Consider the following 12,457-nt stretch of genomic DNA (forward strand, 5'->3'; position numbering starts at 1 on the left):
CAGTGGTTACCCAACCCCTGATTGAAGAATTCAAAATTAAGTTGTAGAAAGCTAAAAAAGATACATTTTCAGAGCATCTGCTTGGCTTAGGCATTCTTGGAAGGTTTCTAAGTCAACCAAGACATCATTATGAAATAAAAATTGTGTTGAAAATAAACAAACGGCAAAATGTGTTTCCATAATTAACATGAATTATATTGTGATGTTAACAATTCCACTTTTTAGTAGTCCTCACAGGGTCAACCACCAGCTACTTTCTGTGCCGTCATCAGAGATATCAATGAGTGTTTAGATGCATGGACAGTTTTTATGGAAGACAAAAGATATTTACGAATGTGCTCAAACTTATCTGCACCACATCGTTCATGAAGAGATGATGACTCACTTGAAGAAGGGTCTACCAGGGATAAGATGGACATATGTTGCCTCCAATACACTTTACTTACAGCACAGCATTTATAAATATACCATGAAGCAAACTGACAAGAATTCCTTCATTAAAAAAGTAGATATGTGACCGGTACGAGGGTTACTTATAAATGACAACGCCACTCTTTAAGGGGAAATATTTTAAGACACCCACCGTATGACTAACTTATAGTAAAGACTCCCCACTCAAGGTAGTCTTTTATGGCAAAGTTCAGGTTCAAACAACTTTATTCATCCCAGCAGGGATATTCAGTTTGCAGCCTCAGTCATAACAAAAACACAGATAATGAAAGTAAACGTCAACATGCTTTCAATAAACGATAGATAAAAATAAAATTCTCATGGTATTTTTTTAAATCATTTAGTTTCTGCAATAGATGGATACATTTTAGCCTTCTTAAGAGACTTTCAGAGACAATCAAACATTGTACTTGCTCCGCCTACTACACTTCGTTGACCACATTTTCTAAACATTTAAATGGTCTTCATCATTGCGAGTGCGTCGTGCTTTGCTTTAAAAAAAAGTCTAAACATCTTTGAAAAACAATGGAGGAAAATAAGGACCTTGTTTTTTTTTATTATGTGAAAGATGTCTTTAATCGAAAATGAAGGTACATAACTCTCTTTGATAATAGTGTCAAAAAGTTTTTAAAAAGTTAATATTCTATTTGTATAGAATATTGTTATACCTTATGTAGGTAAGTAATCTTTATTTGTACAGTGCTATTTACCAACCATGTTTTTTCTGCACATAAATAGGATATATAATTGCCTTACCTAACTACGTAACGTGTATTCATGTAATTAGGTAATTATTTTAAAAGCGCCTTTCCAGACCGCTTATCTAAAAGCAAAAAGTAATTTTACATTTTAATACGTTAAAAAAATCTTTAATTGAGGTATGTAATTGTTTTCCTTGTGAGACATCATAATTATTACTTAAATTCTATATTACCTTTTTTTTACTTGGTATTTTTTTTATATCTAGATTATTTTATTTAAGTGTCATTGTAGTATTCTGAACAAGTGTGTTAATTATTATATTTCTATCTTCAAGGCCAAACATGTTCTGCTGAGGGATTTGGAGAAATATCCTGGACATCCTTAAGTCCGATGACTTCCTGTCCTTTTTTCATTTGATTCAAAGAGAGATTACGATATCTTCTGTGAAGAGATGATAGAAAAAATTGATCTGAGGTCTTTGCTTCTTTTGAAAACTAAAATTAGATTGTTCTATATTTTACCTTTTATTTTGTTGCTGTTTTGTATTATATTTTGTCTGGTCTTTTTTTATTTATATTGCTTGAAGTGTATTTGATTATATTCTTTGTGTTGTGTTGAATACACCATTTACATCACACTTCTCGTTTGTCAATTTTAAAATATTACACTGCATATAACCGCAAATATTTATTTTTAAACGGATAAATTAAACACTTGTGGAAATCTACTACAAGATTGTGTCAATAACAACGTAGTTTAATCCAATTTACTCTGTGTTAAAATAATGTAAAACATTTGTTGTATATCTGTTTCTGATTGAAAGTCAATTTTAATATAAAATATGTAAAATTTCGTAAATTTTATTGAGAGTCTTATAATTGTTGCACAGTGCATTGCTACAACGTTGGTGAGAGAGGAAGCCCAGTTTTATAGAGGAACAGTTAAAATGTTCACAATGTAACACATGATAAAGTGCAGAGATATATTGCCATATCCAAATATTTTAATTCACTGATAATTGTTGATTTCTAAACATGCTTCTGGTGTGTGTGAAAATGGGCTTGAGCCCCACCCACTGGAAACAGTTTAAATGGAGATTAAATCTTGTTTACCATAAACACACCCACTCTATAATAAAAATAAATAAAATCATTTATTTAAAATAATGCTATTTAGTCATTCATTCTTAGCCAGCAGTTAATAGATATATTTTTGCTACACAATTGTTACACCAATTGAAATCCAAAGAATCTAAAGTCTCTTAACGGTCACAACATGAAAGTCTGACGCAGATGTTACTTTCCTGTAAACTGTGTCAACCTGACCTTAAATGATGAATAATCAATGGTCACCTTCGTCAACTGACATTTAGCCTGTTCCCGAGTGACGAGCCTATTCTGCTGTCATTGGAAAACAGCTCACCTGTTTGCTGCAGGTGTAATATCAGTCATGTTATACCTATAGGTGGTTGTTGGGAGTAAGGTTCATCAATAATGGAAAGTTAAAGATCTAGATTGTCTTACTGCTTCACTGCTCTTTCACACATGTAAGAAGACCTGACATTTACTAACAAATAATCTCGTTTTGGGGCAAACAGACGAATGATTCTACTGCACCAAACACACACACAAACAAATACTGACAGAGGACGATCCAGCCGGTGGTGAAGTGGCTTCAGGATGCTTTGGCAATAATAAGGATGCTCATGAGGAACACCATGATGAAGAAGATCCACATGAAGAATCGATCCATCACCTTGGCAACCTTCTTCCACTCAGCTGCCTTTACACATGTGGCTCTCTGCTCACGGAAGCAGTTTGCGATGTACTGAATGTTCTTCACCACCTAAAGAAGAGACAATATGATTTCCATTAATGATGATGATGTTGTTCAAGTTTGAAAAGTCTTCAACCATTTTTGAAAGTCACATTGACCGTTGATTAATATTATATCATGTAGAACGCTGCCATGGTGTTTGGTTCTGTTTTCCTGTTGCTTTGTTTGTGTGTTATCTTATTTCATTCTTTTATTCTGTACTGACAAAAATCCCATGTTGTGTTTACAACCTTGGCAATTAAGGTATTTTATTCTGATTCTGATGATTGCTCGTCGGGTTCATTCCATGAGCCCTCGAAATTTAAAAAAAAAAAGTTTTAAGCATGTTTAAATATCACTGGAAAAAAAGGGAATTACACTTAGTTACATCTTTACACATATTTATACACATTCACACATTCAACTGCCATTATACATTTATTATATACAAGGAGATGCAAAGTGTCCACAACGTTTTTATGTTATATATACAATGATTGTTATAGAAAATATTTGTATTTAAAAAATGTTGCAATTTTAAAAATAAAATGTTTTACATATATTTTCCTAAATGTAATTAAATGTTTTTATGTCAAGTGCAAATGTCATTGTTTTTCACAATGTGATCCAAATTGAAAAGTAACAACACAATATCTTAATCCAAACACTGAGTGTGACTCATCTGATCACGGTCCTTAAAAGACCTGTAAGAAGAGCTTTGGAGAATGAGGTCAAGTGAGAAAAGCGATCACCTGGTTGTGTCGGAGGCAGGGGCAGAAGCAAGGACATGCTGGGATCTGTTGCTTCTCCGGTGTGAACACGAACTTCTCCTTCATCCCCCCGTTCATGTGCAGCAGCTGCTGAGCACGAGGGGGAGCGTCATAGTTGAGTTCTTCTTGTCCCATATGATGGAAGCGCCGAGTCGGCTCTACGTTCACCTCTCCTCTCTCCAGTCTGGAGTCCTGGTGGCGGTAGCGTTGATGTTTGGTGTTCACATCTCCGTTGGGTTTGTTCTTGCCGTGGTGATGCCCGTTGTGACCGTTGCTGTACTTGTACAAGTCCACATCATTTTGGTAAAAATCTCCATCCGGCCTCCAATCCGTGAGAGGATCCTCCGGGAAGAGCTGTGTCTTCTCGCTCTCCGGGGTGGTGCAGTTCTCGCCGACCTCGTACACGAAGAATATTTTGGACATGTAGTCGATGATGAGGACTTTGGCCCATTGGGGGACGGGCCTTGCCTCTGCCCCACAAAAATGTATGTTCATGATAAAGATGGTGAGAGAGGTGGAGGCGGTGATCATCGTCATGGTGGCGATGTAGTACTTTCCTGCAAACAGGAGCATATGCCTGGTCTTAGAGTTGGAACAGTCATTGCAAATACCCATGATACTGTGCACTCTACTCTACTCACCGATGTAAGGCATGCTCTCAGCGGGGGGCATGCTCTCGGCGACCAGCAGCTGAAACACAGTGAGTGCCAGCAGCACCGTCACTCCTAGAGAAACTTTCTCTCCAGAGTCTGCGGGGAGGTAGAAGCCGAGGGGAGCCAGGAAGGAGATGAGGAAACAGGGCAGCAGCAGATTGAAGATGTAGAAGGACGAGCGGCGCTTCAGAAGCAGGGTGTAGGTTATTTCCGTGTATGGGTCCGAGCAGCAGCCGTACATTTTGACTTTTCTGACCGCCGGCATGCCGTGACACTCCCACTCCACATTCTCCACAAAGTCGGACAGGTCACCACTGTCCATCCCTAAGCTGATGTCCACCTGCATGATTTGAAGAAGCAAAACAGTTTCATTAGTTATCATCAGTTAATGGTCATTTTGGCTTTTTTTTCCCATTATATTTATATTTTATATTTCAAATTGAATAGTCAAGCTTAGAAGAAAAAAATGAAAAGAATGAGAAAGAATGCACCAGCCAGGATGGTTTAACCGGAAAAATAATAGCCAACAAACAATGACAATTTAAAACTCCAAAAAGTCCAAAACCATTGGGTAGTAAAAATATGAATGTTACTGTATAATCCCAATAGGATTTATTTGCTCATGCAAGATAGAGCTTTAATTTCAGCCTCCACTCAATTTAAAGTTACTTTTGGCTTTACAACAAATCTATTCGTATCACGCTCTTACCTGGTTCCCATTGTAGGTCCAGGAGCCGAAGGTGAGGTTGCACTGCTGCCAGTCGAAAGGAAAGTAAGAGACGTCCACCACACATGTGCTCTTAGTGATGGCCGGAGAGTCCCAGATGATTTCTCCGTTGTATCGCAGCTTCACGTTCGTGCTGGACGCTGAAGACTCCTCATCGGCTCTAGAAGGATGACGGACTCTATTAGTTGAACCTGCCACTGCCTCCCCCTTAGCCCACGATCCATGCTTTCTTAAAGGGCAACCAACATGAAAACCCAACTCTCCTGACTCACTCACGTGTTTGTATTGTTAAAGTCTTCTAAAGTCAATATATTACTTTATAAAGCATTGCAATTTTGGCAAACTAGAGATTATGAGAGCGGAGTCCATTATGACGTTATAATGGCTTCACTTCTGTCTTCACGTGGCTGAACAGCTTAGTCAATTGTTTGCTAGAAATCAAACAATGGCTGAGTGAAAACACTTTACAGCTTAATGTGGACAAAACTGAAACTCTGGTGATTGCTCCTGATGATAAGATTCCAGGGTTGAGTCAGTACTTGGGTGACTTAGGTCAGTCTGTCAAACTGAGCCTGAGAAACCTGGGTGTTGTATTTGATAAAGACATGTCTCTTGTTCAACACTGCAGAAAACTGACCAGAAACTGTTTCCTTCAACTGAGAAAAATCTCTAAACTTAGGAAAATGTTGTCACAACATGATCTGGAGCTTGTAATCCATGCGTTTGTTTCTTCTCGTCTGGACTATTGTTACAGTTTGTTTTCATGTCTTAACAAGAAGGAGCTGTCTCGTCTGCAGTTGATTCAGAACTCTGCAGCAAGAATTCTGACCTGCTCTAGTAGAAGAACTCACATTTCTCCGATCCTTAAAATTCTTCACTGGCTTCCAGTTTCTTTCAGGATCAACTTTAAAATTCTGGTTCTTACTTTCAGATCTATTCATGGTCAGGCTCCTCCTTACATCACTGATCTGATCCAGCCTTACACCCCAGCTCGGTCTCTGAGGTCTGTGGATCAGAATCTACTGATGGTTCCACGCACACGGCTCAGGACCAGAGGAGAGAAATCTTTTCAGGCTGTTGCTCCTAAGCTTTGGAACAATCTTCCTTTAAGAAACATCTTAAGACGTTTCTATTTGTTCAGGCTTTTCCTTGAATTTCTCGAACTCCTGTGTTGTTCTCGGTGTTGTCTTGATCTTTGAAGTATGTACTGTTTTGAGTATTGTTTTGATTGTTAAAGCGCTTTGTGACCCTGGTCTCGAAAAGCGCTATATAAATAAATATTACTTACTTACTTACTTACTTACTTCTCCTCCAACAAGCTGTAATCATGCCCTGCTTTGTTTATACAATTGGTCCATTACAGGTGGAGACTTCCGTGGTTGATGACGCGCAGTGACAAACATAAATTCTTGACCAATCACAATGGAATGGGTGTGGTTATGGTAAACAAGATTTTAGCTCCAGATAACAAAGTGTTTTCAATGTGCGGGGCTTAAGAACATTTTCTAAAGTACATTTTTCAGTTAAAAGAGAGTTTTGTATAAACAGACACATATGATGAGTACAATAGAGGTCCAGGATCTATTTAAGAGACACTTAAATCAACACATTCGTTGAACTTTAACCATATACCAATGGAAACAGTGGCCTCTGAGCCTTAAAAAGAGCTTTTCATTTATTATTTTCTCAAGGTAAAATTAGCATTTACCCTTTCACACTCCAGTCAGATCAGTTTGGATACATTTTAAGAGATAAACATTTTATAAACTTTCATCACACATTAGTTGCAATTTAATGTTCTCAAAATGTTTCTCCATCAAGGCAGTTTGTTAACTATAATGTAAGTATTTCAACTTTGTGTGTATGTGTTGCTTTAATTCAGAGTTAAAGATATGCGAAGGTTTCTCTTTATCTGAGATCCTGAATTAATTCTATTGTTTAGTTTAGATAAAAACTTTTGAGGGGAAGGGGGATCATGTGATCTCCTAATTTTCTGTCACCGACTTGTTGTATAGGACGATGTCCGGTTTCCAGACCAGGTCACTGGGGATGTTGATCATCTCCAGGTCATCGTAGTCCTCCTTGTTCCACTTCAAGTAGGCGTCGTTCCACGCTTGTCGGATCCAAAGGTATGTGGTCAGAACCTGGTTCCGCTCGTCCTTACAGAGTTACAATAAACCTTTATTTAATAATAATAAATAATAAACTCTTGGTTTTATTGTCTCATTGTAATCTGAGACCAAATCAAACTTTTATCTCAGCAATTATTGTTATTTTTCTTTTAGTGGGAGTGCATTTAAAGTAAAGAAACAAATATAAATATATAATGTTAATATATACTGTATATATATATATATTTCAAGATGCATCTCAGAACGACAGTAAATCGTCGAGTTCAGTCAACATCGACTCACCATGTCTTTTATCTGTGAAAGTGTGATTTGCAGAGAAACGTTCAAGGCGTCGTCTGTGTCTTCAACAGGCCTGAGGGCGTTGGAATAGTTCTCCATCAGATCGCTTAGAAGTTTGCGAGCATACTGACCCTGGGCACCTTCAGACACTTAAAGCAAGGAGAATTAATTGCAGGTTTTAACAGGTAACAAGTTATTTTGAAAAGATGATTAAGGGATCAAACAGTATTTGTATTTGTATATATTGTATTGTATTTTTTTTAATTTTACCACAACAAGTGCTTTAAGGATGTCAGCGTATTAAAAGAGTTAATTCTCCAGTAAGACATAAAACACTCACCTTGCACCCAGAGGCTGATCCACATGATCACTGCTGATTTCTTCATCGTCGTCCAGACACTTGAATCTATCATTTAACAAGCAGTCCAAGAGACAGACTTGGACTCTTAACCACACTGTCAGAGCGCCTCCATTCCCCCCACGTAAATGAACTAGATCACAGAGAATCCCGCCAAAATGAAGACATATTGTAGGTGAATTCTTCCCCTAACTCTTAGCTGCCTCTCTAGTTTGGTAGTGGCTGTGCAACGGAACCTGAGGCTGTGACACACACACACACACACACACACACACACGGCGCAGCATCACATAACAAGGTGTAATGCAATATGTGCACCCTCAGCCGCTTGTGTACTTCCCAAAACAGACTAGTGAAACAAACACACACTGTTCCGTGTTGCACTGGCATTGACAGATGTCAGTCACACACACACACGCAGCAACATTTTCTTACTCATGTTCATGTCACTTAAGACACCTGCGGACAAGACACACTCCCCTGTGTTGAAGCTCACACAGCTACAGATCCAGGATTTTAGTCTGGAAGAACTTTTAAACACAAACATTACACTAGTAGATAGAGTTTAATTTAAAATGTTGGTGTTGCATGAAGTTCACAGACAAGATGAAGAGTCCTGTTCTTTTTGTGGTTGGTGAATTTAAACATTTCAGACAGGTGTTTCCTGTGAGTGAAAGAGAACGGAAGTCTTCACACAAGCCCCTCACTTTACATCAATTAAGACTCCCATATCAAGAGTACAAGATCATCTGTTATTAATGATGAGATTGGTTTCAACGAGAGATTGTTGCTGGAGAGCTTAGGGGCAAAGGCCGCCAGTTCATCATACGGAGTTATAACCTAGATGTACGTTTATGGTCTCTTGATTTTCTTATCACCGCTTTAAAGAAAAAGGATTCGACTTCCTGGAAGCTTATAACAGACTTTTTTCTTTATTGTACATTAAAATAAAATGAAGGTTATGATGTTTAAGGTTTTAAAAAAAAGTTTGGATGGCTGTAATCTTTATAAAAGATCTTAAAAACACGAGTGTGAAAAGGTGAGGAGTAATTTAATGGATTGCAATGACTAAATTATTGCAACAAAGAGCATTCTTTAATTATGTTTTAATACAAATCTTAAGCTTTGTTGCATCTCATGATCGTGTACTTATTTTTTATATAAAATTATTGTTGATATTGTGTTGTTACTTTTTATACGATAATGATTTTGAGAAATAAATATAAATTAAAAAAATAGGCTACATCTCCTGTTTTCCCTACTGTTTAGGCATCATTTGTATTCTTACATTATTGACACGATAGGTTGTTTCTGAAAACTCAGTTTTTTTCTATTATTGACTTTGACTAGAAGAGAGATATAGCTTTGTATTTTGTTACGTAATCTTAATATCCTTACAGAACTAATACCTTTTTATTAGTAGTTCAGAATATGAATTTAACTGAGTACAAAGTGCATTAAAAAGACTGAACCACAAAACCCCTTAAAACTTTTTATTTCAGAGAGTGAAATCAAATAACCGAATTAAAAATGTGTTTCTGAATGTATTGTGTTTGCCTGAACAAGCACAATAGATACAACGGTTTTTCTAGAAATGTGGTTTGAAGAATTTGAGCATCACCAAGACGGCTTGAGTATCTTTTCTCATCCTGAGCAGCTACAAAAACCACACGATAATAATAAGGTTATATGTTTTCACAATTTCAGTCAGAAATCTTAGGGGAATAATGGAATAAACTACTAGTAGGATCTTTTTATCTTTATTTCCAAAAGCTTCTAATTTCAGATGATAGGAGACAAACTTGATCCATTTTTGAAGCAATGTGTATTTATTTTTTTATTCAAAGCCAAAACTTATGAATAAATCTGAAATATTTGTTATTTTTTATAGATAATATCAATCACATTGTATTGATAAAGAAGCTCTAAAATATTTTCAGTTTGTCCAGAAGTGAACAAAACATGATTTTAAGAGAATGCTGAGCGCAATTGAATCCATGAAATTGTGTCAATTAAGAAACCTTTTGAAGGTCAGAAATATTCAGAAAGCACTTGTTAGGTCAGTACATAACTACAGATAATATGTCCTTTTTGTACTTTTGGTAACTCTATTCTATTTCAATTCATTTAATTTCTCTCTGTAGAAATTTTGTTTGCTGGAAATTATATTTATTTGTCTTCGTTCTCTGCCACAAGGATGAATTGAATCCTTCTTTGCATCTTTTAATGGGCCACAAAAAAGCAGGCATCGCGTTGAGGTATCCATTTCTACGGTGCCCGTAAAGTGGAAGAAAAACACTTTAGGAGGTTAAAAAGATCTTAATATAAATAACTTCAAGAAGCAATCTTTTTACACTTTAGAGATATTTTTAAACTTCTTGAGATCTTATTAAACTTCTCTGGATTTTTTTTTGTTGTCTTCCATGTTCTCAACGTTGAAAGAAACAATGTTGTGTGTAAATGTAGTTTGTGCGGTTCATATACTAAACTTATCACAAAGGTTCGTCTTACTGTAGCGACGGACTAGAATTGAATGTGAGCTTTTCACCATAATAACCCAGTAGCATGTAAATAAATAGCGGGCAGGCAGAGATGTATGTTTAACCATTTTCTGAAAAACTTCATGGTCATGAATAAAATCACCATTTGCAATATAAAATGGAACAAAACATCTCAACACTGACAATTGCAATGTCATGGTTGTAATAAAGGTTTACTCTGTGCTTTATCCTACATCAACCAAAAACACAGTGGGTTAGTATTTCGTCCACAAAACAAAGTATATCCGGCTTCATCACCCGAGTATACGAGATGCAAACATCATTTTCACTGTTACAATTTTCTAAAGTCGTAATGCGTGCATGAAATGTTCCCTCGTTGATTTCAACCAGTCGTCACTTGATAACATGTCAGAAAACTTTGCACTGGTTTAAACTGAACATACGTCGACGGGCCTGTTTCCGAGTCTGCTGTACTGCAGACCGCACGGCGTGCTCGAACACTTGTTGCACGCCACGGTTGCACAGTGAAGAACACTCCAGGTACCCCTTAGCGCTCACTTCTTGAGCCACGTGTCTACCTTCTGCAGGTGAGATGCATCTCCCCCGATGTGCCGGCGACTCCCTCAGGTCGGTTTGCGTAGCCACGATCAGCACAGGGACCTTTGGCAAGTGCTCTCGTACCTCTGGAACCCACTTGTTCAAAATGTTAGCGAATGAACTTTGATTGGCAACCGAGTAGCAGATGAGCACGACGTCAGCCTGTTGGTATGATCTGGGTCTGATGGGTCGAAAGTTCTCGTGTCCGGCTGTGTCCCACAGTCCAAGACTGATCTGAACCCCGTCCATGTAGACATCCACTCCGGTGTTGTCAAAGACTGTTGGCTTGTAGGCTTCTGGAAAAGTCTCAGAGGTGAAGCGAACTAGCAGAGCTGTCTTTCCAACCGCAGTGTCTCCGACAAGAACACATTTCACCGCCATATCTGTCGCACTGGTCATGGTTCTGTTTGATCTTTTGATCCTTAGAAGGGAACAGGGTGCGGATGATGGTCCTTAAAGGCCGTCTTCTAGTAGTATGTGCATTCCATGCAGAGAAGAATCAGCACTTTTCCACAGAGATCTCGGTCTTAAGATTGGATTCTTCTGACAAAGGTGTGACTCCCGCGCAAGCAGATGTTCCTAAAGAATCAAGAGATTACTTATTTTCCCAGAAAGTTGCTTTGTTTCGTAAAAGAAACGTTGTCCATCGTGTCCAATCGTTTTCTCATAAAAAAAAAAAACATTGATCTGGTAAGATGGCAAAGTTGTGCCATCATTTACTAAACAGCTCTCCCTCGTGCAAAGTGCTTTATGGTTTCATGACAAGAAACGTTCATATTGCACTGAAAGTTTCACGAAATCTGTGTTAAGATAAGAATATTGGTTTCATAAACATGCAACAAACAGGGTTGATTCGGTCAAACATAATAAGAAAGAAAACTAGTACATAAATAACAAATAATAGAGAGTTTATAGAATATTTATAATAGATATAATAGCTTTATATATAATATATAACATAATAGAGATCCTCACCTTTTATCTGGAGTTCAATGACACAAGCTGCTTAAGCTCCTTCATCGTCTTCAGGTCATGGTCTTTATCCGCACACCAACCGTTTTCGTAGCTCTTGACGTACAGCAGCTGCCATTCAAAGTGTCGAGACCACTGTCGGGAAGTGAGAAATGTGAGAAAGAAGCAAACGATGTAGAGGAGGGACCACGGATTGAGAGTTTCTCCCACGCAGCAGCTTGAGTCACTATCTCGATTGTTTTAGGTAAATACTGTAGTTTTAAACAGTCATATCCAGTCATTCATGCAGTTCATTATAGTGTTGCATTTATTCACAAATAAAGCAGTTTCACTTTCTATAGTCGGAGAAAATTTTACTGTTTGTTTTTTATTGTAATATTATTGAATTGTTATTTTAGTTTTGTTGCATTTCAATCTCCAAAGAGAAATACATTGAATGCATCGGTTACCTTGTCAAAGACAACATTAATGTTAAAATTATAAGTCAGTTTTAGTTTCAGG

The 12,457-nt window shown here is 37.5% G+C and overlaps 2 protein-coding genes across 2 annotated transcripts; both read right to left on the minus strand.

Annotated features, from left to right (window-relative positions):
- Positions 1 to 1,914: 1,914 nt before the first annotated feature.
- chrna9a (cholinergic receptor, nicotinic, alpha 9a) lies at positions 1,915 to 8,008 on the minus strand. Its single transcript, XM_087779219.1, has 7 exons — positions 7,869 to 8,008; positions 7,532 to 7,677; positions 7,122 to 7,276; positions 5,100 to 5,277; positions 4,379 to 4,730; positions 3,720 to 4,294; positions 1,915 to 2,997 (listed from the first exon to the last, which is right to left on the minus strand). Exons 1-7 carry the CDS (start codon positions 7,939 to 7,941, stop codon positions 2,827 to 2,829), a joined length of 1,650 nt encoding a protein of 549 aa, XP_087635345.1. The 5' UTR covers positions 7,942 to 8,008; the 3' UTR covers positions 1,915 to 2,826.
- A 1,389-nt stretch (positions 8,009 to 9,397) lies between these two features.
- On the minus strand, positions 9,398 to 12,077 carry rhoh (ras homolog family member H). Its single transcript, XM_087779220.1, has 2 exons — positions 11,960 to 12,077; positions 9,398 to 11,563 (listed from the first exon to the last, which is right to left on the minus strand). The coding sequence occupies exon 2, from the start codon at positions 11,381 to 11,383 to the stop codon at positions 10,796 to 10,798; it is 588 nt and encodes a 195-aa protein (XP_087635346.1). The 5' UTR covers positions 11,384 to 11,563; positions 11,960 to 12,077; the 3' UTR covers positions 9,398 to 10,795.
- Between the last annotated feature and the right edge of the window lie 380 nt (positions 12,078 to 12,457).

This window comes from Callionymus lyra, chromosome 1 (assembly GCF_982586985.1).
Source record: "Callionymus lyra chromosome 1, fCalLyr1.hap1.1, whole genome shotgun sequence".
Taxonomy (NCBI): domain Eukaryota; kingdom Metazoa; phylum Chordata; class Actinopteri; order Syngnathiformes; family Callionymidae; genus Callionymus; species Callionymus lyra.